At 39.3% G+C, this 26,645-nt stretch overlaps 1 protein-coding gene and 1 non-coding gene across 5 annotated transcripts in view; one reads left to right on the forward strand and one right to left on the reverse strand.

The window, feature by feature from the left end:
* Positions 1-25,168, reverse strand: part of DOCK7 (dedicator of cytokinesis 7) — a 209,346-nt gene extending 184,178 nt beyond the window's left edge. For 3 of the 4 annotated variants that reach the window (XM_060089896.1, XM_060089894.1, XM_060089897.1), the window contains exons 1-2: positions 24,982-25,167; positions 2,342-2,447 (exon numbers count right to left, since the gene is read on the reverse strand). In XM_060089896.1, the coding sequence (XP_059945879.1) occupies positions 2,342-2,447; positions 24,982-25,019 (144 nt within the window). In that variant the 5' untranslated portion in view covers positions 25,020-25,167. Of the gene's footprint in view, positions 1-2,341; positions 2,448-24,981 lie in introns of all 4 variants that reach the window. The other variant, XM_060089893.1, reaches the window with a different exon arrangement.
* Positions 13,303-13,409, forward strand: LOC132484858 (U6 spliceosomal RNA). Its single transcript, XR_009531389.1, has one exon. It is a non-coding gene; the product is annotated as a U6 spliceosomal RNA (small nuclear RNA).
* Positions 25,169-26,645: the final 1,477 nt, after the last annotated feature.

Here is a 26,645-nt window from a genome sequence, read left to right on the forward strand (position 1 = left end):
ATGGAAAAGTGGGGCAAAAAAAAAGCAGATTTCTTTTAAATGGGAGAAATAACGGCATGTTTGTATGTTTATATACTGGTGGGAATGATCCAATAAATAGAAAAAGTGATGATATAAAAGAGAAGGGAGGACTTCCCTGGTGGCACAGTGGTTAAGAATCTGCCTGCCAATGCAGGGGACACAGGTTCGAGCCCTGGTCCGGGAGGATCCCACATGCTGCGGAGCAACTAAGCCCATGCACCACAACTACTGAGCCTGTGCTCTAGAGCCCACGTGCCACAACTACTGAAGTCTGCGCACCTACAGCCAGTGCTCCACAACAAGAGAAGCCACTGCAATGAGAAGCACGCACACCACAATGAAGAGTAGCCCCCGCTCACCGCAACTAGAGAAAGCCCACACGCGGCAATGAAGACCCAACACAGCCAAAAATAAATAAATATTTTTTTTTTAAAAAAGAGAGTAGGGAGAATTCCTAAAGTACTGTATTTGAGCGAGAGAACTTGGGATCTAGTTCACTAGTGGTTCATTTAAAATAACTGGTGAATAGACAGACAATACGGGTACAGATGATAAAAGGTAAACACACATGGTGGTAGGAGTATGTGGAAGTTCTTTCTGACCGCTTCAATATTCTCAGTGAAACAGGAAGCCAAGTCATCCTAAGAGTGAAAATGGGGAAGAGCAATTAGGGTTTTAAGGAAAGAGTAGGAGGCATGAAATGGGTCAACTAAAACAGTGGGGAAATGAATGGACTAGGAAAATAAAATGTTTGCCTAGCAATGTTAAAGCCTTCATGAGTTAGTGGTCATAAATTTAAAGTGAGACCAGTCAATGGGATCTGTGTGTTTTCCTCCAGCCACACTCAGCTGCACAAGTGCAAGTATGAAGTCAGCAGAAGGTTGGATTTAAACAGCATTGAGGTAGTGCAAATGACATGAGAAGAAGTTAAGGAAGCCAAGAGTATATACAAAAGAGCAATTATAATGATCAACAAATAATTTAAGTTTGGTAAGGAGAGAAAAGAGGACATCAAGGGGTGAGAGACACAAAAAAGTTAGTATGATCACAAATTCTAGGTCCCAGTGGTGTTGAAGGACAGTTGAAGTCAGAGCACCAGAACAAGAGAGCAAGAAAGATAAGAAGTGGTATTAAGAGAATAGGAAACATAAAACTGAGATTACAGGAGGCTTATGGTTATTCATAATGACTAAATCCAGGGATGACTATGGAAGTGAATAGTTAAGGTGTAACACAGAATGCAGGAAATCAGTTGAAAAGAAGAGTTCAAGACAGTAAGAGGGTATTAGAAGGATCATCTCCATGTACATTGAAACCATCCAGAAATCTATATATTCTAAAATTTCTCCAATCAGTATGTTACTGTTGTTAAAAGTAAACTCCATGTTTTAAAATTTTAATAACACAAACATTATAAACATGTCGCTATAAGTCAATCAAACTATTATGCTCTGGCATATGATGTTTGTTCAATAATTGGTGCCATTTCATAACTAAACAGAAAGTGTTAATACAACTTCACCCAAGTCACTCTTAATTACTTTTTCAGTTTTTGACAAATGGAGCATTTTTTTTTTTTTTTTTTTTTTTGCGGTATGCGGGCCTCTCACTGTTGTGGCCTCTCCCATTGCGGAGCACAGGCTCCGGACGCGCAGGCTCAGCGGCCATGGCTTACGGGCCCAGCCGCTCCGCGGCACATGGGATCCTCCCAGACCGGGGCACGAACCCGCATCCCCTGCATCGGCAGGCGGACTCTCAACCACTGCGCCACCAGGGAGGCCCTGGAGCATGTTTTTAATTCATATTCCTACTATAACTAATAAGTACCAGTTTTTTATCAAAATTGATTATCCTCATGCCAGCCTCTTGAATAAAAAACATATATTTATATCTCTGACATAGCACCTGGCTTAAAGCAATAATTCAATAACTATATATTCCTATCTATTAAAGGAGATAGATAATACTATGAATCTACATAATTATTTAACATTGACTTCAGTACCTATTATTTCTAGAATAGATTCCTGAATTTTCATGTATGAATCACCTTGGGTCTGGGAAGTTCTAATTGTAAAATTCCAGAGTTGATTAAATCCTGAATGTAAAGTTTCAGAGTTGACTAGGAAATCAACACTGCTATAACACCTCCCAACACTCCTCTGACTCAAATTTCAGAAAAGAGTGAGATAGCAACAAATAAGGTTGTTAGTGAGAGTAGTGATGGAACCCAATCTACTGACTCTTATCTTTCCATTATTTTTTCATGGCCCAGTCAGAATTACACAGTAACATATCATATTTTAAATATGCTACTTACTGTGGTATGATGGGATATACTGCCAACAATGTTGAGGTTTTTGAGCAGTTGGGGAGAACCACTGTACTGTCCAGAAATCTGCTTCCTAACTTCAGCAGCCACAGTTCTACAACAAAAAAAAAGCAAATACATTGTTTTTAAAAAGAAAACAAACTAACTTAAAATGGGAGAAAGCTAAGTATTTTTAAAAGTCATCTAAAAAACAACAAAATCTCAGCACATCAATAAGGCTATAAATTTATAAGATATTTTGGTAAATACTGCTTATAATTACAGTAGAACATCTTTATAATGCTGATATAGGGTACAATACTTACAGCCAACTTACATAAGGATTTTTTTGTATATGGCATTTCAGGGAACATATCGATACTTCGGTTTATGATAGAGCTGGAAGCTACAGTAAGATGTATATATTAATGTGTATATATTTTAAGGATATAAAATTAATTCAAAGTACTTTATAAACAATATTCATGCCCCAGAAAACTATTCCCTATTTTTACTTAACTAATAAAAATTGTCTTTATACTCTGGCATTAATGGCTTTCCATAATCTGACCCTAATCACCTTTTCAGCCTTACATATCCCTCCCCAAATTCTTCTCAATGAACATAAACTGCTTCCTAGAATGCTGTTTCTCTCCTGTATCCACAAATTCAACTCTTAACTAGTTTTAGGGGTAAAATTCAAATGGCAAGACTTCCATACAAGCTTCTTGACTCACCACAGCTAAAATACCATCCTTCTTAAAAACTCTTAGAGCATTTATCATAACCTAACTTGCATTTTCCTCCTTCCTAGTTATTTTCTCCACATTCATGTATGCCCTATATAAACAGAGGCAGTGGTTTCATTCATTGCTATTTCCCCTAAAATATTTAGCATGTGGCACTTAAAACAGAGAAATGTATATTTAGTCCTATGAAATATATAGTATTACTGACAAATGAAGTAAACCACAAAGGCATTACCATAACATAACTTGACCAGTAAGTCCTTATTTGAAACAGGATTAAAGTTTAGAAGTTCCACGATTTCAAGCTGCTTGTTGACCCTTGGAAGCATACTAGTATTTCAAATTTACTAAATGACATTTCTAGGGACTTCCCTGGCGGTTCAGTGGTTAAAACTCCGTGCTCCCAATGCAGAGGGCCCGGGTTCCATCCCTGGTCAGGGAACTAGATCCCACATGCCGCAACTAAAAGATCCCACATGTGGCAACGAAGATCCCTCATGCCACAACTAAGACCCAGTGCAGCCAAATAAATAAATATTTCTAAAACAAAAATATTTTAGACATTTGAGTGACTTTGTAGCTCATTAAGCTGTATATTCTTTAGACTTCACAAAATTATAAACCAAAATATTCAGTGAGTCTTAAATCCAGTAATTAAATAACTTCCTCACATTAGTAACATTTTTACTAAGTAAAAAATGTAACTAAAGAACACAAAATAAAGACAACTATTAATAGATTTTGTATAATTATTTTCCTGATGTCAATATCTAACCTCCACCCTATGATCATCAACTGGTCACTATTTTATAAACCTTGCCTTTTGTTCTTTTACTCTTTTCCAAAAAATAAACCCTACCTTCTTCCTATCATTCCACTGAACGTAAAGTGAAACAGGCCTACTGCCTTCAATTCTGGGCCAGCTTGATGATACTTTTGTTCTGGAGTGTTCTCAAATTAATGGTTGAATTCAGAGCCCTGAACATCTTAGTGCCCATTCAAATTTCCAGCTGAATTTCTAGACAATTTCATTTTCCAAAAATTATCCAAATTTATGATATAATCTTTAGCCTCCTTCTTCTCTTCCATACCCCCTTAACTTTTTTCATATTCAATCACTCCACACACATCTCTTGAGCACTGTTAGGAGCTGACCACTCGGTTAGAAATTTTTGATAGAAAGGTAAAAGAGTTATCATTTTTAAGGCTCAAAATACTGAATTAGCTCAACTTTTTCTTTACAGGTGATCTGAAGTACTTTAGATCATATTTGTGTTTTATAAAAGGCTAATCTGTTATTCATAATTGTCAAAACTTGGAAGCTTATCCTTCAATAGGTAAATGGATAAACAAACTATGGTATATTCATACAATGGAATATTATTCAGCAGTAAAAAGAAATGCACTATCAAGCCAAAAAAGACATGGAAGAACCTTAAAAGAATATTGCTAAGTGAAAGAAGCCCATCTGACAAGGATACAATACTGTATGATTCCACCTATATGACATTCTGGAAAAGGCAAACTATGGAGGGGTGAAAAACACTGGTTGCCAGGGGTTGGAAGAAGGAGGAAAAGGAAGAGGTGAGTAAGTAATGCACAGGGATTTTTAGGGCAGTGAAACTATTCTCTATGATACTATCATGATGGATACATATCATTATACATTTGTCAAAACCTATAGAATATACAACACAAACAGTAAACCTAATGTAATCTATGGACTTTATAGTTAATAATAATGTATCAATATTAGCTTATCTATTTAACAAATCTATTATAACAAATGTATCATACTAATCCAACATGTTAATAAAAGGGAAAACTTGGTTGGGAAGTAAACATGGGAACTCTCTGTACTTTCCACTTTTCTGTAAATCTAAAACTGCTCTCCCAAAAAGGTCTACTGAATTTTAAAAAATAAGTAAATAAATAAAAAAGACGAACTCAGAACAGACAAGGGAGGAAGAGAAGAGCATGAAGAAACGATTAGAGGTTAGAGATGAAAGCTAAAGGAGGAATGTAACCTTTGAAGGAGGATACAGATTGAGGAGGGGGCAAAGGGCAAATTCTGTAAAGCGACTGGATGTGAGAAGACAGGAACATTCACTGCAGTTTATGACTCCCCTTAGGCTTTTAATGAAGCCTATACACTGTGAATGTTCATTATTATGTTTGGTTTAAAGGCTTTACAATCTCCTGATCCTGTTGTAAAGACTGAGATGAAAATATGAAAAAGCTTTTAAAAAGAGAGAGAGACAGAGAACAAGTATTGTGGCTATCTTCCTCAGTGCTACTCAACTCAGTCTACCAACCTCAGCACTACCTCAGTGCTTCTGTTTCTCAGTGTTTCTGGGGCTAAACCACAAGTAATCTGAATTCTAAACTGCTATATGTGATCAAGTTCAAGATCTCAGTAACTGTTAAGACTTGGTATTACTTCAGGTACGGCTAAGAAAGAAAAACCTCGCTAATTAAGCAATACACTATCAATTAATTGAAAGACATATCCTGATTTCAGAAAATGTTAAAAAGTGAAACAAAATTTAAAATATGATTACTTCAAAAAGAGACAATCTTTCATTTAATAACAATCTTTCATTTAATAACAGAGACAAAGGATAATCCCCACATTACAAATATTTGTCTTATTTATACATGACATAATTTCCCCCTAAGAGAAAATCAGCAATAATTTGAAATAAGAACCATTTCCAGACTGAGCTATAATGGCAATAAAACCATCTGCAACCCAGACAAAGGATGTATTTATACTGAGACCCTCTGCATGAAAAGATTTCCTCAATGGTAAGTGAGGAAATTTTCTCAAATTAAAAAAACAGTATCTGGCTTCCCTGGTGGCGCAGTGGTTGACAGTCCGCCTGCCGATGCAGGGGACACGGGTTCGTGCCCCGGTCCGGAAAAATCCCACATGCCGCGGAGCGGCTGGGCCTGTGAGCCGTGGCCACTGAGCCTGCTCATCCGGAGCCTGTGCTCTGCAATGGAAGAGGCCACAACAGTGAGAGGCCCGTGCACCGCAAAAACAAACAAACAAACAAAAAAACAGTATCTCCTCACCATACTATGGTCCAAAGTATGCAACACAAGAAATGTAATGAATAAACTGTTATCAGGAATAACAGTACCTGTTATCAATTAAAATCCTTTATCACAGATTACTTTTTTTTTTTTTTTTTTTTTTGTTTTGTTTTTTTTTTTTTTTTTGCTGTACGCGGGCCTCTCACTGCTGTGGCCTCTCCCGTTGCGGAGCACAGGCTCCGGACACACAGGCTCCGCGGCCGTGGCTCGCGGGCCCAGCCGCTCCGCGGCATGTGGGATCTTCCGGGATCGGGGCACGAACCCGTGTCCCCTGCATCGGCAGGCGGACTCTCAACCACTGCGCCACCAGGGAAGCCCACAGATTACTTTTTTAATAACAATTTTTCCTACTCCTAATGAAGCTCATATAGTAAAGCAATACAAGGAAGTCTTTTTTATTTCTAATAAGCTATCAGTATTAACTGCAAAGTGGAAAGAAGAGTAGGTCAAAAATTCCATAGTTACTTACACTCTTAAATTATAATAGCAGAATATCTTCTTCCCCTTCCAAAAGCACATGATCCAATATTTGACCTATTTAACTCCTTACCAACTCTCTCCATTTCTGTAAGCTCCCTTACTATGTCAACATGAATTACAGTTTTTACAAAAGCAAGCACTCGCTAAGGCCGTTCACCATGGGATATTAGAAATAACCAACAAAGGATCCACATCCTGAGGGAAAATTATGTTGCATTTATTTAACCTTTCCTCTAACCTCGTCCCACTTTCAGATGCCCGATCAACCATGATTTCCAGAACGTCCCAAGGCCAATCTGGGCCTCTCTCATCTCTAGTCATTCTTCATGGAACCAGAGGAAACACCTGAGTAAAGATGAGTAAGGAGAGTTTAGACTAAAATAAAAGAGGCTAGTTGAGCTACTCCTATAAAGTCACAAAAAAATATCTGCAATGTAATATGCAAATAAGAGAATAAGATCTCTTGGAACTGGCACTGTTTATATTAAACACAGAACTCAGGGGAAAAGTGTAAGGGAATATACCATGGAATATGCCAGGTAAGGGCACATATCAGAGACAAGGCAAGAAAGGGCTAGCTAAAAATCCCCAAAAGAAAAAGGACAAGAACAGATGATACTCCAATGCTGTGACTATCCAAGTCCGTGATGGATGACTGATGGATTGAATCACAGTTTACCATAGCATATAGTTGGTATTAAAGACCAAAAGAGGCAAAATAAAGAAAACAATAGATTAAAGAAATGCAACACTGTATCACCTTTCCAGTATTTGTGCCTCAAATGTTTAACCTGAACTGAATCAAACCTGTATATCTAACATCCAGATTACAAGAAATACAGAGAACAGTGTTAACAATACGAAAAAAAAGCAATCAGACAAAAACCAGAAGAAAGCTCATTCTAAAATGTCAAGTCTCTTCAACAAGTCAATGTGATGAACAAACAAATAAAGGCAGTGGGCTAAGTTTTAGCATAAAAAAGACTTAAGACTAAAAATTAAAGTCTACTCAAAAAGGGAAGAAACGACTTAAGAGATATAACCAAATGCAATGAATGGTCCTTAACTGGATCTTGATTTGAACAAACCAGCTATAGAAGACATTTCTGGGGATAATGAGAAATCTGAACATGGACAAGGTATTACATAATTAAGAATCAGTGTTTTTTTAATGTGGGAAGACAGTATTAAAACAATGGAGGGAAATGTCCTTATGTTTTAGAGATGCAAATTACGTCTATAATTTAGTTTAAAACACTTCAGTTATTGTTACTCTGCCTTAACAGAGAAAACCAGCAAACTAAATATGGAATACAGATGTGCCAAATACTCTTCAAGAAGTATATCATATCCTCCATATATCCCTCCCTGATTATTTCTGCCCTGTTTTCCTCAGGTTAGACACTCGTCCTCTGTGCTTTCAAAGCATTTTGTGTTTATACGCATTCATTTAAGGAAATGGAGTTTCCAGGAGGCTAGTTCAGACAGGCAGCAGACTAGCTAGACTGCTTTCTATGGTGGAATAAGAACCTGGCCTTGCTGACAGTTTGATTTCTGCAGTGAGAAAGCCTAATGTTTATAAACATTCTCTTCGATAGAAGCACATAAACTGCAAAGTAGATTGTTCTAGAATAGTAGTAATGCGACCCACAGATGTAAAAGTATGGTGGACAAAAAAAAGGTGTGGTAAAGTATCAGGAATATGGCTTCTCAGGCCTGGCACACTCTCCCTCTTCAGCGGTACCTTTGCAACCTCCTTGAGGAATGAAGGAGGACAAGGAAACTTTACTTCTTTTTTTTTTTTTTTTTTTTTTTTTTGCGGTATGCGGGCCTCTCACTGTTGTGGCCTCCCCCGTTGCGGAGCACAGGCTCCGGACGCGCAGGCTCAGCGGCCATGGCTCACGGGCCCAGCCGCTCCGCGGCATATGGGATCCTCCCAGACCGGGGCACGAACCCGTATCCCCTGCATCGGCAGGCGGACTCTCAACCACTTGCGCCACCAGGGAGGCCCGAAACTTTACTTCTGATAGGAGTATACTATGTCTCTTTTTTTGTATAAATGTCTCAAAGCAGGCTAATTTCTGCCATTAAAGAAAACATACATTTTTTAACTCTGTCTGGTGCCATTTTCCTATCAAGAACTACCTCACTGTGATAACCGAGCAGTACCTTAGTCATAGCACCTATCAAATTGTTCTGAAATCTAACTATCTCCTTGCAAGGAACTAAGCGCTTAGCTTTACTTATCTTTGCACCCTCCAGCAGAGTGCCTAGCATACTCTGGGTGCTTTAAAAATGTTTAAAAAGCTGAAGTGAAAAAAATGAGACTATAGCGAAATTCATAATTCCTCCCCCCAAAAAAGTAGTTCAATAAGAATGCTAGAATGGAACAATTGATAGGAACTTCTTGAGTGCAGGAACTACATTTTATTAATCTTTACATTCTCAATGTCTAAGACAACTAAGACAATGGGGGTGGGGAGAAAGGAATGGAGAGACAGGTGTAGTGGAGAGAGAGAAAAGGAGGTAAGGGAAAAGGAAGAATTTAGAGACTACCTAGTATATAGACTTTCCAAATGCCTTTCAGAGGAAATTAATCTATAAGTATTGTTGCTTTCTAATTGATTGGAAAGAGACAAGAAGTATGCCTTTTTATCTATTACTGTCAAGTAGTCAGGTAAGTGTTTGCTGGTGGGAAAAAATCTGAATCAACAGAAGAGTTCTACATGTGTAAAACCTTTTCTTTAAGAGCCTAGCTGACATCATTACTATCCCATTTGTTAACTGGTAAAGTTTAAAAACTACTACTGAAGAAAAAAAAAACTCCTACTGAAACACAATGCTCTCCTATTCTATGTGAAACTTTTCTCTTTTAGCAATGTTTTAACAAGATAACATGTTTACTTATCTCAAAGTAGTCTCTAATACATCATTAGCATATCTGCAAAGGGCTGGTTCTAGAACTACATTCAAGCTCTACAATTATGTAAATAAACTTACTATGAGAAGCAGAGAAAGTAAGATTTCTCTAGTATGGAGTGAATAAGATTTCCCAGTATGGAGAAAAGACAAAACAACTTGATAAAGGAAGACATCTTTAAAAAAAAAAAGATTAAAAAAGTAAATAAAAGGAAAATGTACATGGTATTAAAAACTCAAACTTCACAAAGAAGTAAAAACAAAAGGTATAGCTCTCTACCTTTTCCAATCCCCAACCCTATTCCCCACATGTGACCACTGAATATTTTCTTAGGTGTCCCTCAAGAAAAAGATGTGTGTACATCAGTGCGTATATAAGAAATCCTTATTTTTTAATATGACATATGACATCATACATAACCTTTTCTCAATATCTTACATTATACACTTAATATATCTTAGGAATCTTTCCATATCAGCACATAAAATTAATAATAATATTCTAGCAATATTTATCAAGCATTTACAATGTGCCAGGTACACATAAAAGTGTTAAATTTGATATACCTCATTTAATCTTCAGAAGAACTCATGAAGTAGGCACTATACCAGCATACTGAAGTTTTAAGACGTTCAGGTCATACAACCAATAAGGAATAGCATTAAGGTCTCAACTTAGAGCCCCCACTCTTAACCACTGTTCTCCTTTTTATCTGATATAGAGTCCATAAAATGAATAAACTGCAACACATTTAACCAGTCTCTACTGTAGACATTTAAGCTATTTCTAGTCTTCGCAAAGATCATCGCTTGAACGTAAGCTCCACTGAGAGATTTTTGTCTAAATCAAGAATTATGGGTGATTTTTATTTTATCTTTTGGGCCTTTTGTATTTCCACATTTTCTGCAGTACCATATATTATTTTATAGTAAGAAAAAAATAGATATTTTTAGATAAACTTGAAAAATAGAGTAACTTATGAAAGGTAGAGGCAGGGTTTGAATTCAGATCCATTAAACTCCCAAGGCGTCTTTCTATGGAAGCAAGTTTCCAAAGGTAAATAATTCTAGTTATAGTTTATATTAATTATTTCTCTATTCTCCAGAACCTAACCAGGAGGTCAGTTAAAGATGCCCAGTAAAAATGTCTGTAGTATATACCAGCATATTAATAGGAACACTATAATAACTACCACCATTGCTATGATCTGTTTCCTATCTTTCATGGATGGCTAAATAAAACTCCCATCTGAGGCACTGTCATTTGTAAGTTATCCTGTGTTAAATTCTTTAGGAATTAAGGTCCAGAGTGGACCAGTAACCACTAAAACCCCAAGAAAACAAAAACACATACAGGTTGATTTGTGAAACCAAAGAACAGGAATAATCCTTCTCTATAATACACTTAACATTTAAGACATAGTTCCTTTTGGGGGAGGATGAAGGAAAAAAAGATGTCAGATGACTCATGTATCCCATCTGACGCTATTTTGGGATGACATTTAAGTTAAAGATTTAGAAAGCACTGTATTAAGGAGACTTGGAAGTCTCCATCATTCTGATCTACAGCATTTCACTATATCTCAATCTCCTCAACTAAAACATGGTGATAATAATGCTCCCTACTTGATGGAACATATTAAGTTATAACTACAGAAAAAAGATTTTTAAATTTAGCATTTGAAAAAATTAACACTGATCTGAAATTGGCAATTAAAAAGAAAACTGAAAGGAAAAAAACCTCTACTGTAAAAAGTCAATCCTCCCTAAAGGAAATAAATATATCCTTAACTCCACTCTACTTCATAAAACAAAAGCCAGAATCTCCTTACCCACAAACATACAAATTATATCCTGGTGTAAACTGTATACAATTAGTTGCTAAACTCTGTTCATCCTAAGTCTTAAATACTTCTCAAATTTTCATCCCCTCCTTCCCTTTCCTACAGCATCTGCCTACAGATAACATCATACTTAATGGTGAAATGCTTTCTTCCTTAGATGGGAAAGAAAGCAAGGATGTGTACTCTCACCACTTCTATTCAGCACTGCGCTGCAGGATCCAGCCAGTGGAATATGGGAAGGAAGGAAGGAAAAATGGAAAGAAGGAAGAGAGGGGGGAAGGAAAGGGAGGGAAGGAGGAAGAAAGGAAAGGGAGGAAAGGAGGGAGGGAAGGAGGGAAGGAAAGGGAATAAATTAAAGGCATTAAGATTGGAAAGGAAGAAATAAAACTATCTTTACTCACAGACAATATATCCTGTAGGCAGAAAATCTTAAGGAATCCACCAAAAATTATTAGAACTAATAAATGAGTTCAGGAAGGTCAGAAGATACAAATTCAATATTCAAAAATCAATTGTATTTCTATAAACTAGCAACAAACAAACCAAAAATAATTCTTTAATTCCATTCATGATAACATCAAAAACAATAAAATACTTAGAAATAGATTTAACAAAAGTATAAGACTTGCACACTGAAAACTTTAAAACTTTACTAAAAGAAATCAAAAAAGCTCGAAATAAATGAAGAGACAGTGTGTTCATGGATTTTTTTTTAAATTTATTTATTTAATTAATTTATTTTTTTTGGCTGCGTTGGGTCTTCAATGCCACGCACGGGCTTTTCTCCAGTTGCGGTGGGCTGTGGCTTCTCTTGTTGCAGAGCATGGGCTCTAGGCGCATGAGTTTCAGTAGTTGTGGCACGCAGGCTCAGTAGTTGTGGCTCACAGGCTCTAGAGTGCAGGCTCAGTAGTTCTGGCGCATGGACTTAGCTGCTCCGCGGCACGTGGGATCTTCCCGGACCAGGGATCGAACTCACGTCCCCTGCACTGGCAGGCGGATTCTTAACCACTGCGCCACCAGGGAAGCCCTGTGTTCATGGATTTGACGACTTAATATTGTCGATGGCAATTCTCCCCAAACTAATCTACAGATTGAATGTAATCCCTGTCAAAACCCCAAAAGAATATTTGCAGAAATTGGTAAAATTCATGTTGATATTGATCCTAAAATGTTTACAGAAAAGGAAAAAATCCAGAATAGGCAAAACAATTTTGAAAAAGAAGAAAAAAGTTGAAGGACTTACACTTCCAGCTATCAAATTTTACTGTAAAATGAGAGTAATCAGAACAGTTTGATACTGTAAGGACAAACATACAGATCAATGATTTTTTTTTTCTTTTTTTTTTTTTTGCGGTGCACAGGCCTCTCACTGTTGTGGCCTCTCCCGTTGCGGAGTACAGGCTCCGGACGCACAGGCTCAGCGGCCATGGCTCACGGGCCCAGCCGCTCCGCGGCATGTGGGATCTTCCCAGACCGGGTCACGAACCCGTGTCCCCTGCATCGGCAGGCGGACTCTCAACCACTGCACCACCAGGGAAGCCCTCAGATCAATGATTTTTAACAAGGTATCAAGGTAATTCAATGAGAAGAAGACAGTCTTTTCAACAAAGAGTGTTACATCAACTGAACATTCATATACAAAAGATGAATTTAGACCCCTTCTCACACCATGCACAAAAATTAATGCAAAATGGATCATAAACCAAAAGAGCTAAAACTATAAAAACTTCTAGAAGAAAACAGAGAAGGAAATCTTGAGTATGAATTAAGCAGAGTCTTAGATAACAACACCAAAATCATGATCCATAGAAGGAAAAAAAAATTAATAAATTGGACTTCATCAAAATGTAAATCTTTGTGCTTCAAAATTCACCATTAAGTGCTCGCTTCAGCAGCACATATACTAAAATTGGAACGATACAGAGAAGATTAGCATGGCCCCTGCGCAAGGATGACACGCAAATTCGTGAAGCATTCCATATTTTTTCACTTTGTTATAAAGCAGAAACTAACACACCATTGTAAAGCAATTATACTCCAATAAAGATGTAAAAAAAAAAAATTCACCATTAAGAAAATAAAAAAGCAAACCAGACAGGGAGAAAATATTTGCAAATCATATATCTAATAAAGGACCTGTATCTAAAACATATAAAGAACTCTTACAACTCAAAAACAAGATAAATAATCTAATTTTAAAATGAGCAAAAGATTTTAATAGATAGTTCACCAATATAGCTAGATATGTAAATAGATATGTAAATGGTTAATAAGCACAAGAAAAACATCACTAATCATTAGGGAAATGCAAATCAAAACCATAATGAAATGCCACTTCACAAGTACTGATACATGCTACTACTTGACAAACCTTGAAATGTTATGCTAAGTGAAGGAAGCCAGACACAAAAGGCCACATATTGTATGATTCCTTTTATATGCTATGTTCAGAAAAGGCAAATCTAGAGAAAGAGAGACAGACAAAGTATATTAGTGGTTGCCTGGGGCTTGGGGTGGAACTAGGGAGTGACTACAAACTGGCACAAGGGGTTCTGGGGGGGGGACGAAAATGCTCTAAAACAGGATTGTAGATGATGGTTTCACAACTTTATAAATTTCCTAAAAATCACTGAATGGTACACTTAAAAATGAATTAACTGTACGGTATGTAAAGTATACCTCTATAAAGTTGTCTTTTTTAAAAACAGAAAGAGCTTGGATATGGTTGGAACTACTCTGTGAAGATAAGGGTAAGAAATTGCTTATAGTCAGAGAAAGAATGATGGTGACAGGAAAAAGAGGAGAGTTGGAGTGGAGTCACTAAGAAAGTTTTGACTCTGAGGCTCCTTACCACCATCCCTGTATCTTTAGCAAAGTTTATGAAAATCATTAAAAGGCTGCTATGAGTGAAGGAGTTCAGTTTTCTGGTGTCACAAGACAAACATGGAACACCTCATGATGATGCAGGAGTGCAGGTGCAGAAAGAAGCATGGGAAAGCCAAAAAACAAGAAGCAAGTAGACCTCTTTGGGAGGCTCTGAGTTGGCATTAAGGTGAGAGCTAAACTTAAAGTTAAGAGACGGGATCCACAGCTGGCATCAGGTTACCCTGGTTTTGTTTGTTTTTTGTATTTCACCAGTTACATTTAAATTTTAGCAGGTAGTAGAGCTGACTATACAGCTATATATTTAAATGATTATAGGGATGCTACACAACTTCAAATGACTAATTTTAAAGAATATCAGTTGTTTTGGGGACCAGCACTCTGACCCTCCTTCTTTTGGTTAGAAACTCCTTTTTGATAAGCAACTCATTCCTTGAGATTGGGTGTTGCTGACACCATCACATCTCTCCCCCAAACCATAGAGGACATATGACCCAGGACTGGCCAGAATCCCCTATATCCCTAAACACAGTAATTGGTTCAAGGAAGGACATGTGATCCAAGCCAGACCAATAACTGAGTTCCTGGATCTTTTCTGCCACAACTAAACTTGTAGGATTCCAGCCTGGGGCTGTCAATTCTCATTGTAACCATTTTGTTACAATTTTGTGGAAAATCTAGCCAAAACATGAAGATAAGAGGCCTACTAACATCACCTGTATCCCTGGACCCAATGTACTCAGTTACATGAGTCAGCACTTTTGATATGTGCAAATTAATCTGATTTGAGTTTCTGTCACTTGCAACCAAAAAGTCCCTTCTGTAAAAGGCCACTGAAAAAGAAGAGACATCTCAAGCGGTTGCCAAAGGGGTCCAAAAGATGCATCCCAGAAACTAAAGGGAACTAAACTAACTCTCTGTGGAGACTGAATTGACTAATGGAAAACAGGATGCAGGAGAAAAGCAGGTAGATAAACTTCCTCTTCTTTCACAGTCCCATCTACACATCTAAGGAACTGTTCCTCTGTCTAAAGATATCCTGTGTGGCCAAGCATGCACACCTGGCAAACGATCTCTCTTTAGCTCTTTGTGAAGCAGTGGCCAACGAGATAAGGTATCACCTTACATTGTTTCCCATCCTTTTCTTCACTTCCCTCTTCTCTTTAATGCCCTGGGATTATGCCTCCCAGAAAAAAACTCAACTTTTTTTCTTTGGCTGCGTTGGGTCTTCGTTGCTGTTCACGGGCTTTCTCTAGTTGCAGCGAGCGGGGCCCACTCTTCGTTGCAGTGCATGGGCTTCTCATTGTGGTGGTTTCTCTTGTTGTGAAGCATGGGCTCTAGGTGCTCAGGCTTCAGTAGTTGCAGCATGCGCGCTCAGTAGTTGCAGCACACGGGCTTCAGTAGTTGTGACTCATGGGCTCTAGAGCACAGGCTGAGTAGTTGTGGCACATTGGCTTAGTTGCTCCGCAGCCTGTGGGGTCTTCCCAGACCAGGGTTCGAACCCGTGTCCCCTGCATTGGCAGGTGGATTCCTAACCACTGCGCTACCAGGGAAGTCCAAGCCTCAACTATTAATCCTTGTTTCAGTCTCTATTTTCCAGGGAACCCAGCCTAAAAGAGTACCTACAAAAAACCTACAGTAATCACCAGGCTTAATATTAAGTGAAACACAGAAAGCTTTCCCTTTGAGATTATGAACAAAATGAGGATGCTCAATATTAACACAATGTTGAGTAGAAATGGTAGTAAAAATCTGTACAATAATGCAAGGTAATAGCCTGCAGACCAACACAAAAAAATTAATCAGTTACAAGGTTTGGAAAAGATAGAACAAAAATTCTTGATTTTCAGATGATATGGCTGTCTACATGGAAAATATAAAGGCCACAGGAGAGTAAGTAGGTTGACTGCAGCCTGATCTTCCCCCTCAGCTTTATTCAGTCTGTCCTGTACCAGGAGTTTCTCAAGTATGGAGCTGGAATATAAGGTCTCCTGAAAAAGACTGACCCTGTGTTTTCCTGAGAAAGCATAACAGTTCTGGTTGAAATCAGTCCCACAAAGCTATTGTGTAACCTGAGGACTGTCCAGAGTTGAAAAGCCTGTGCCCATTTTGAAGAATCAAGGACTATTATTAAACTTTGGTAAAAATTTTTTTAAAAAGAAAAAGAAAATACAAAGGAATCCACAGATACATTCTTAGATTTAACAAGAGTTTAACAAGGTATATAGCTGATACAAAATTATTATACACCTAGGGATAAATCTAACAAAAGATATGCAAAAACCGTACAGAGAAAACTACAACATTTCATTGTGTGATACAAAGACCTAAATAAATGGAGAGATACACCACAACCATGAATCAGGATTATAAGAATGTCATTTCTCCCCCAAATTGATGTACAGATTCAATGCAATCCCAATCAAATTCTAATAGGATTTGGGAGTTTTTTGTTTGTTTGTTTTTGGTAGATTCTAAAATATACATGGAAATTCAAAAAGCTAAGAGCAGCTAAGACACTTTTTTTTTAAGGTGGGAGGAGGTAGTCTATCAAATTCCAAAACTTATTATAATGAAAATTGTTTATAATTAGTGAAAAGATGTATAACCAGACCACTGGGACAAAATAGAGAGCCCATAAAAAACCCCACAAATAAGGACACACACATCTATTATAGACATGGCAGGACAGATCAGTGGGGAAAGGAGAATCCATTCTGAAAAAATTAAAATTTCACACCATACACATATCAAGTCCAGGTGGAATATAAACCTAAACACAAAGGAGGTAATTACAAAGTTTATTATAAATCAGATGAATATCTTAATGACCTCAGAGAATAAAATATTTCTTAAACAAGACCTCCAAAATACCAAATGTTAAAAAAAAAAAAAACCTGATATACTGCATTAAAACTTAGTTTTCAAAAGACTCCATTTTGGACTTCCCTGGCTGCCCAGTGGTTAAGACTCCATGTTTCCACTGCAGGAGGCCCAGGTTCGATCCCTGGTCAGGGAACTAAGATCCCACAGGCCACAACGTGCAGCCCCCCCCCCAAAAAAGTAAAAGACTCTATAAAAAGGATTAAAAAACAAACCACAGTGTAGGAAAAGATATTTGCAAAACATATAATCAATAAATGATTAATCTACTGAATACATATAAAGTACTCACACAAATCAATATGAAAAAGACAATCCAAAGGGAAAAAACAAGGAAGGAAAATGGCAAACTAATTAGGTAATTTACAAAAGAATAAATTCAAATGGTCAATAAACATACAAAACAGGGCTCAATCTCATTAGTTATCAAGTAAATATGTACTAAAACTTTTACAGTAAGATAGCATCAGGCATCCATCAGATTGGCAAAATGAAAAAGTTGGCAATACCAAGTGATGGTAACCATGTAAAGCAACACTGTGGGAGTGTAAATTTCCACAACTATATTAGAAAACAGTTTGGCATAGCCTAATAAGCTTGATGATAAATAAAACTGTTAGGACAAGCAATAAAAACCCAGCAATTCCACACCTGAGCATACCATAGAAAAACTCATGAACATATGTACCAGAATATATGTATAGGAATGCTCATAGCAACACTGTTTCTAATAGTCAAAAACTGGAAACAACCCAAATGTCCATCTACTGTAGAATGGAAAATTGTGGTATATTTATACAATGAAATAATATAAAGCAATGAAAACGAATGAACTTCAACTGCTTGTAACATCATGGCTGAATCTGACAGATATAATTTTGAGCAAAAGAAGTAAGACAGAAAAGCATGCAAACATACAGTATGATTCTATTTAAATGAATTCAAAAATAAAAAATTATATTGCTTAGGGATGCATTCACAGGTAGTAAAAATAAAGAAAAGCAAGGAAATGGTTATCCCAAATGTCAGGACAGCAGCTTGGAGTACTCTGAAGCAAAGGGTAAGAATTAGAAAAGGAGAGGCAGGATATATAAAAAAGAAAAAAAACCAACAGAACAGTTATAGAGATGGAAATGAGCAGAGCATTTGTGGGGGTAAAGTGAAAACACCAGACTGACTAGTCCAAAATGTAAGCTAGAGAATAAGCAACAAGAGAAGGACCAGATTATAGATGACTTGAAAGTGCAAGCAGGAGTTTGGATTTAACCCCATAAGAAGCCACTATATTTATATTTTTGAACATAAGAATGCCATGATAAAAGCTGTGTTTTAGGGAGACTTCATTTGTAACACGTTTGAATTAGAGGAGGAAGGGACTAGATCAGCCATGACCTTGTGAGGCAATGAAAGATGCTCCAAGGTGGCAGGGTGGTGTTCATTCCTACACTTCTTATGCGTCCAGTTTACACAAGTTTCTGTGCTAAGCACTGGAGATAAAGAGACCTAGACCAGCCCTCAAAGAGCTCTGAAAAGCAGTATAAAATAGGGGGAAAGGGGAAAGGAGGGCAAGCATGAGCAAGTTTAAAAAGAAAAAGAAAAAAAAAAAAAACTGTACCTCATGAAATCAGTGATGAACAAAAGAAAAAATTCAAATGTTCCTAATTCTCAAGAGTTCTATAATCCAAGTACACATAAGGTAGCATGGTAAGCACTGCCATATGGCCCCAGGATTGATGAGAAAGAGAACAGGCAGGAAGTACTGGTGACTATACCACATACATGTGAGAAAGCTGACTATAAAAGAAAAAGAAATGATTGGTTGGCAGCCAGAAATGCCAGAAGACTCGATGGTTCTTTGTTTTATGATGAGAAAGGCAGGATAAGTCTTATGGCTTAAGGGAAACATCCATAAAAAAGAATAGATTGAAGATGCTAGAAAGGAAAGGGAAAATTGTGAGATCAAGGTTGGGAGGAGGTGGCAAGGTATGGGATTCAAAGTACAATAAAACAGGTAAGTTTTAGGTACAAGACACCCTTCAGGCTCAAGAGAAAGATGGTTGAACGATATATTGGGACAGTCATATGCTGAGGTTAAAATGAAGGACTCATGTGGTATGGTCCCAAACTTTTCGGTAAAAGATGGGGTAGGGAAACAAAGATGATAAATAAGAGAAATTATTTGGAATAAACCTCATTTCAAATGATAAAACATTAATTAATAAAAGATCAACTCTGGGGACTTCCCTGGTGGCACAGTGGATGAGACTCTGCACTCCCAATGCAGGGGGCCTGGGTTCCAACCCTGGTCAGGGAACTAGATCTCACATGCATGCCACAACTAAGAGTTTGCATACCACAACTGAGGAGCCCACGTGCTGCAACTATGGAGCCCGCCTGCTGCAACTGAAGAGCCCGCCTGCCGCAACTAAGACCCGACACAACCAAATAAATAAAAAAATAATTTTTTTTTTAAAAAGATCAACTCTGGACTATTCTAGTCTCCCTCCAACACGACTCTGCAGCTCAGGAGCAAGAAACAGGTTAGACATTCAGCATTAACAGTTAGTGAGATGAGTAAAACAGAAGGTCAGGGAAGTGGTATATGTGTCCAAAGTGATGAAACAGGCAGCACTGAAATAGTTGATACTATGTGGAAAGGACTTACTTTGATCAGGAGTGAGATTATGAATTGAACAAAGTAGATTAAAAGATTGAGTTTATTCTGCCAGTTATGAACAGATTCAAGACTAAAAATAATTGAGGTTATAAATAAGCCCATACCCAGGAAATCCTACTCATGTAAGATTTTCCTCAGAAATAAAGATCTGATGAAAGCCTTTCATTAAATTCTGCTTCTTAGTCAGCAAAATGATACAAAATTAACAAAGATTAAGAAAACAAGGGTAACTTTTGGTATACTAATAGCAGCGCTGTTAGAAAATCTAGAACTACCACAGAAGAAAATATTTTGCAGAAAGAAAATACAGTCGAATAATAATAATTTAAGATCTGAAATCAGAGGACTAGGGTTTGAGCCTCAATTAAGGCAAATAATCTCATTCTCAGTAGGCCTCAGTTCTGCATCTGGATTATGGGAGTAATAAATAACAGTAAGTAACCATAATTCAAAAAGACACATGCACCCCAATCTTCATTGCAGCACTATTTACAATAGCCAGGACATGGAAGCAACCTAAATGTTCATCAACAGAGGAATGGATAAAGAAGATATGGTACATATATACAATGGAATATTACTCAGCCACAAAAAGGAACGAAACTGGGTCATTTGCAGAGACGTGGATGGACCTAGAGACTGTCATACAGGGTGAAGTAAGTCAGAAAGAGAAAAACAAATATCGTATATTAACACATATATGTGGAACCTAGAAAAATGGTACAGATGAACCGGTCTGCAAGGCAGAAATAGAGACACAGATGTAGAGAACAAACGTATGGACACCAAGGGGGGAAAGTAGGTGGGGTGGGGTGGGATGAACTGGGAGATTAGGATTGACATATATACACTAATATGTATAAAATAGATAACTAATAAGAACCTGCTGTATAGCACAGGGAACTCCACTTCACTGTACAGTAGAAAGTAACACAACGTTTTAAAACAACTATACCCCAATAAAAATAAACAAATAACAGTAAATAATATAGGAATAATAGCAGCAGCTAACATTTTTTGAATGCTTATTATGTTTCAGGCACAGTTCTAAGTGTTTTACATGTATTATCTCATTTAATCCTCAAGTTAACCCTACAGAGGTTTTTAGCTCCACTTTACTGATGAGCAAACCAAGACAAAGAGGTTAGATCAACTGCCCAGAATTACACAGCTATTATTTGGTATAGGTAGAATTTCAACCTGGGTGATGTGACCTAGAGCCTACCTTCTTTACTATGTCCTTCTGCCCTCTGGGTTATGAAGATGAGAATGTGGTAAAAAGTGTTTTAAGTATACACAAATGTTCTTCATTACAGCTGAATATCAAGTGATAGGACAAAATAATCCAAACAAAATCCTAGATCATTTATCTACAATCAACATTCCATAAATTGTACCTATTATACACTAGGAAGTGATTACAAAGGTTAACAAGGCATATGCCTTGTCCTCAAAAAGTAGGGAGAACAGGGACTTCCCTGGTGGCTCAGTAGTTAAGAATCCGCCTGCCAATGCAGGGAACATGAGTTCGATCCCTGGTCCGGGAAGATCCCACATGTCACGGAGCAACTAAGCCCATGTGCCACAACTACTAAGCCTGTGCTCTAGAGCCCATGAGCCACAACTACTGAAGTCCGTGCGCCTAGAGCCTGTGCTCTACACCAAGAGAAGCCACCGCAATGAAAAGCCTGTGCACCGCAACAGAGAACAGCCCCTGCTCACCACAACTAGAGAAAGCCCACACAGAGCAGCAAAGATCCAATGCAGCCATACATACATACATAAATGTAGGGAGAACAGACAAGAGGCAATACTTGACATGAAGTCTGCTTTTCTATGATGAGCCAAGGTTAGTAGCACAATCAGTGATGCAGAATAAAGAGCTTTGAAAAAATCACCAAATCACAGCCTCAAAAAATAACAGCACTAAATGCAAAGGGCTAGGAAACAACTGAACCAGAAAAGAGATCAGTATAATTCTTTTCAAAGTAAAGGTTTCTGAAAAATCATAAAGCTTTAAAAAAGAAGAATAAGTTTTCCAGTAGCAACAGGTTTTTCACAGAGCAACAAAGTTCATACAGGTATATCATAAAAAGGATTATTACTTCCAAATAATAGTCTTAGGCCATATTATAAATCCTGTAATAATAAAAAAAAATAGTGATACTTACTGTGTACTTATTATCTAAAAAGCACTGTCATAAGCATTTTATACGTATGGATTTATTTAACCCTTACAACAATCCTATAAGGTGAGTTCTACTATTAACCCCATTTTATAGACAGGGAAAATGAGACAAAAGTGAGAGGAAGTAACTCATTCAAGTTTACACAATGGGGGGCAGTGCTAGGGTGTCAAACCAGGCAGTCTGTCTCCAGAGTTGTGCTATACTTCCCCCCAGTAGGAAACTAAGAAGCAGAACAAGAATTTATTCAGGGCTTCCCTGGTGGCGCAGTGGTTGAGAGTCCTCCTGCTGATGCAGGGGACGCGGGTTCGTGCCCCGGTCCGGGAAGATCCCACATGCCGCGGAGCGGCTGGGCCCGTGAGCCACGGCAACTGAGCCTGCGCGTCCGGAGCCTGTGCTCCGCAACGGGAGAGGCCACAACAGTGAGGGGCCCGCGTACCGCAAAAAAAAAAAAAAAAAAAAAAGAATTTATTCAGAGATATTATTCTGCCATATTTGGTATCTTGGCGGAAAGTACCTTTCATTCACAATAAGCAGATAATAATTCATCATCTATAGCAGTTCTGTCCTTGGTCTTCCCTCCAGATTAAGCCTGTGCATTCCTCCTCAACTATCTCATCTACTCCTCTGGCTTTAATTACAATCTACTTGCTGATGACTCTCAAATCTAGATCTCCAACCCAGTCTCTCTTCTGCACCTTAAACCTGTACCAACAGCCTCATAGACACTTCTCTTTGAATGCTCCATGAGCACCTCAAAATCAACATGTCCAAAACTGAATCATCATCTCCATCCCACCTCATTTCCCACCCTCACACCCATTCTTCCTCCTGTCCTCCCTTATCTCAACAACTGCCTCCATCGTGGTTGCCCAAGTCAGAAACTTGGACGTTCTCCCAGACTCTTCAATCTTCCTCACCTTCCTTATCCAAGCAATCATCAATCACTGCCATGCCTACCTCCTAAGTATCTCTCCAGTCAATGCATGTCTCTTCATTTCCATTGCCTTACTTACTTTTATAACTTTACACGGCTATACTAATTTGAATTGTTTTGTTGTTTTGCAAAACTGGTTATCTTTTTTTCTTGTGTTTTGTCATGCCCTATCTGAGAACAAATTCCATGAATGGAGAACAGACATTGTATGTATTTCACACCTAACTCCCTTATGTGCACTTTCTTGATCAGCACAATGTTCTCAGAGATAAGCTTTTGGTTCTATTTAAAAGAAATTAATACTAAGCATGCATGTCAAGTAATACATCTACTTTTAAATGGCACTGCCTACAGAAACAAAACCAAGTTATTTTACAAAAAAAATTTTAAAAAGAACAAAAGTAATAATTTCCTATTAAGTCTATCACAGCTCCCTAGGTTATGCTAATTATTGTTAAGTGTTCCATGATAGCTAGTAAAGGCCATACACTGTACTAAACCCTTTACACAAATTATTCCGTTTAATGTTCACAACAACTCTATGAGCTGGGTACCGGGTTTTTTTTACCCATTTTCCAAACAAGTAAAGCTTAAGAGAACTTAAACAATTTGGCCAAGGTGCCAACTTAGAAAATAATAGTCAGGATTTAAGCCCGTGGTCACAGTCTGAGCTTATTCTCTTAAGCACTTGCTCTTTTGTCTCTTAAGGAGAAAATAAAATATGTGTTTTAAAGCTCGAAAGAAAAAAAAAAGCACAAAGCTTAAATGAAACAGATGTTAGTTTTAAATGAAAAAGTGTCAAAATAGAGTAACACTATGGAAGTTCAAGCAGTTAAGAAACGACTTGTTTGGTAGGTCCAAAAATCTTTAATAAATATCAGCAAACTAAAAAGATCCAGAGTCACAGAAATACAACTGTCGAAAAAGTAATACATTCGAATGTTTCTTCTCTTGGGACTTCAGATTAACAGAAATATGGTCTTATTAAACAAAACATGTCTAGTGTCATACACACTGATATATTCCACAATGAAAGTCTACAAATATTAGAATCCTCCACCGTAATTCAATTTTTTAGGGGGAAGAAAGGTGGCAACCTCCCCTCTACAAGTGGGTGAAAAGCTCAGAAACCTCAACTGTGATCGCTTGCTCACTGCTAGACTCCTAAAACACGAGTCAAAGGGCCGGTGTATAAAGAACACTGCCTATCATCCATCTTTCTCTGGAGCTATGAGAAACACAGGCGCAGTTTACATTCACACGCTACTAAGATCAAGCTCCAGCCTACAATTCGTCAGATCGGGCAGCTGGACACCGAAGGTGCAGACCACAAGCTCTCAACTTTTCATTTAGGCAGTACGTTTTCGATTCTGGGTGCACGAGCCCACTCTGAATTGGACCCCTGGCTGCAAAGAGGATTCCTGTCAGATTTCTGGGAAGGGTGAGAGGCTTGAAGGAGGGGGGCGGCCTCGCACCGGCCGGGAGCCCGCCGCGCGCCGAATCTTTTGTTGGGGTGGAGACGAGGGCGGACCCCCGCACCCTCCTGAGGGGCAACGGGGGTGGGCGGGGAGAGGGAAAGGGCCCCGGCCAGCCCGGGGGTGGGGACACAAAGAATTTGGGAAGCGCCGAGCGGCCGGCAGACAAGCTTCCCCCGCCCGCCCGCCCGCCCTTCAGTAAGCCGCCTTGAACTCCAGGCCCGGAGGCCCGAGGAGCCGGCGGAGGCGGGCGCACGGGCGTGCGGGGCTCTCAGCACCCCCGGACGAGGCACGGGCTAACGGCCGGGTTCGGAGGGCGGCACCAGGCCTCGGCAGCCACCGCGTCCGCCGCGAGCCGCCCCCGCGGCCCCCGCGAGCCCCCTCCGCCCAGCCGCCGACCAGGCCGCGGGATCCCGGCGTCCGCGTCGCCACACCCACCCGCCTCCTAGGCCCGGGCCGGGAGGACTCTCCGACTCTTCCCCCGGCTGCGGCGGCGCGCCCCACGCCCCAGATTTACCTGCTGATCTTCTGGGCAAAGGCGCGGCGCTCGGCCATGGCTGCTAAGGCGGCTGCGGCGGTCTGGGCGCGGACGGGCGGGCGCGTGCCTCCTCACTCGCGCTCCCTCCCTCGCCGCCTCCGCCAGTCCCCGCTCCGGACCCGGGAGGCTGGGGCTGGCGGCCGGAGCCGGGAACGAGCCCGGCCGTAATGCTCCTGAGAGGCGCGCAGCAAGAAACCGCTCCTCCCCCCCAGCGTGTCAATCCCCTCGGGAAACCTGGCTTCGGAACGCAGCTGCGGCCCGCGGAAGCGAAGAGGAAGACTGGGGCGTGGAGGGAGCGAGCCGCAGGCTCTGGCCTCCCGGCTGCTGCGGGGCCCGCATGACCGAGAGGACGCAAAGAAAAGCCAGAGAGGGGCCAGCGACCTGGCGAAGCAAGAGAATAAGATAACCGAGCGCGTGGGGGGGGGTGGGGGGGAAGCCTGGCTCTCCCGAAAAGGAACGGAAGGAAATGGAAGATGGGCTTTGCCAAGGCGGCTGTGCTCTGCCGCCCGGGATGGCTGGGTCCAAGTTCCTGCAGCACCCATCTCCGTGTAGTTGAAAGCACTTTCTGTTCTGCTGTGACCTTGTGAATGGGGTCTGACTGGTGAAGGAATGTTTTTTCTTACAGAAAAAGAGCCAGAAAAGAGCTTTCTCCTGCAGAGGTAACGATAATAATAGTTGACTTGTGGTGCTAAGCCAGGCACTGGATTAAAGTTTTACAGGCATGCATAATTTTACTTAATCTTCACAACAGCTCTTGGAAGTAAATCATTATCTTTATTTTAGAGGAAAGGAATTTGGTTCGGAGAAACTAAGCGACTGGCCCCGGGTCACACAGATGGTAACCTCTTCAACGGAAGTTCAGACCCTGAGCCCAGGCTTTTTCTTTGAAGACACGTGTTTCCCCGTTAGTAACACTCTTCCTGAGACTATTACATATCCCTTTTGAATCTCATTTTTCATATATATATGTTGAACCAGATGAGCGCTAATGTACTTTACCATTTTGATATTCTGTTAAGTAATCTGTATATTTACCAATCAAACTGATCTTGCCCATCAAATCCTATAAAACAGGGACTAGCAGAAATCATGTTTCATTATTCTGTTGTAATCCCATAGTGTCTAATGTGTTTGGCTCCTAATGCATATTTGCTGATTACTGATGTTACGGTGAAACTAAGAAAAATACCTTGGTTTCTTTAGTACCTTTCTCTTAAGTGTTGCAAGAATTTAATATGTGTATTTATTTATTTATTTGTTTGTTTGTTTATTTATGGTCTTGCTGTGTCCTTGTGAAGTATGTTGGATACTTCTTTTCCTCTTTTTTACAGTTGGAAAGTCAGAAGCATGGAGCTGTTAGTTCATTTGCCCAGAGTCACACATTGAGTCAGAGGTGAAAGCCTCAATTAGTCAGATCCATAACTTCCTGTCAGATCCACAGTGCTCTAACCACTGTGGAAGACTTCATTTATTTTGTTTAACAATGCTCACTCCAGTAAAGGTGGTCTATTCAAAGAGGTACATACGTAGCTTCTCCCCAAGTGTAGTACAAAGTGCTGTTCTCAGGAAGTTTGAGTCCATTGGGAAACATGAAACAGCTACTCAGAGAACTACAAGTCAAGGCTAACACTGTATACTGGCCT

Source organism: Mesoplodon densirostris, chromosome 2, assembly GCF_025265405.1.
Source record: "Mesoplodon densirostris isolate mMesDen1 chromosome 2, mMesDen1 primary haplotype, whole genome shotgun sequence".
Taxonomy (NCBI): Eukaryota; Metazoa; Chordata; class Mammalia; order Artiodactyla; family Ziphiidae; genus Mesoplodon; species Mesoplodon densirostris.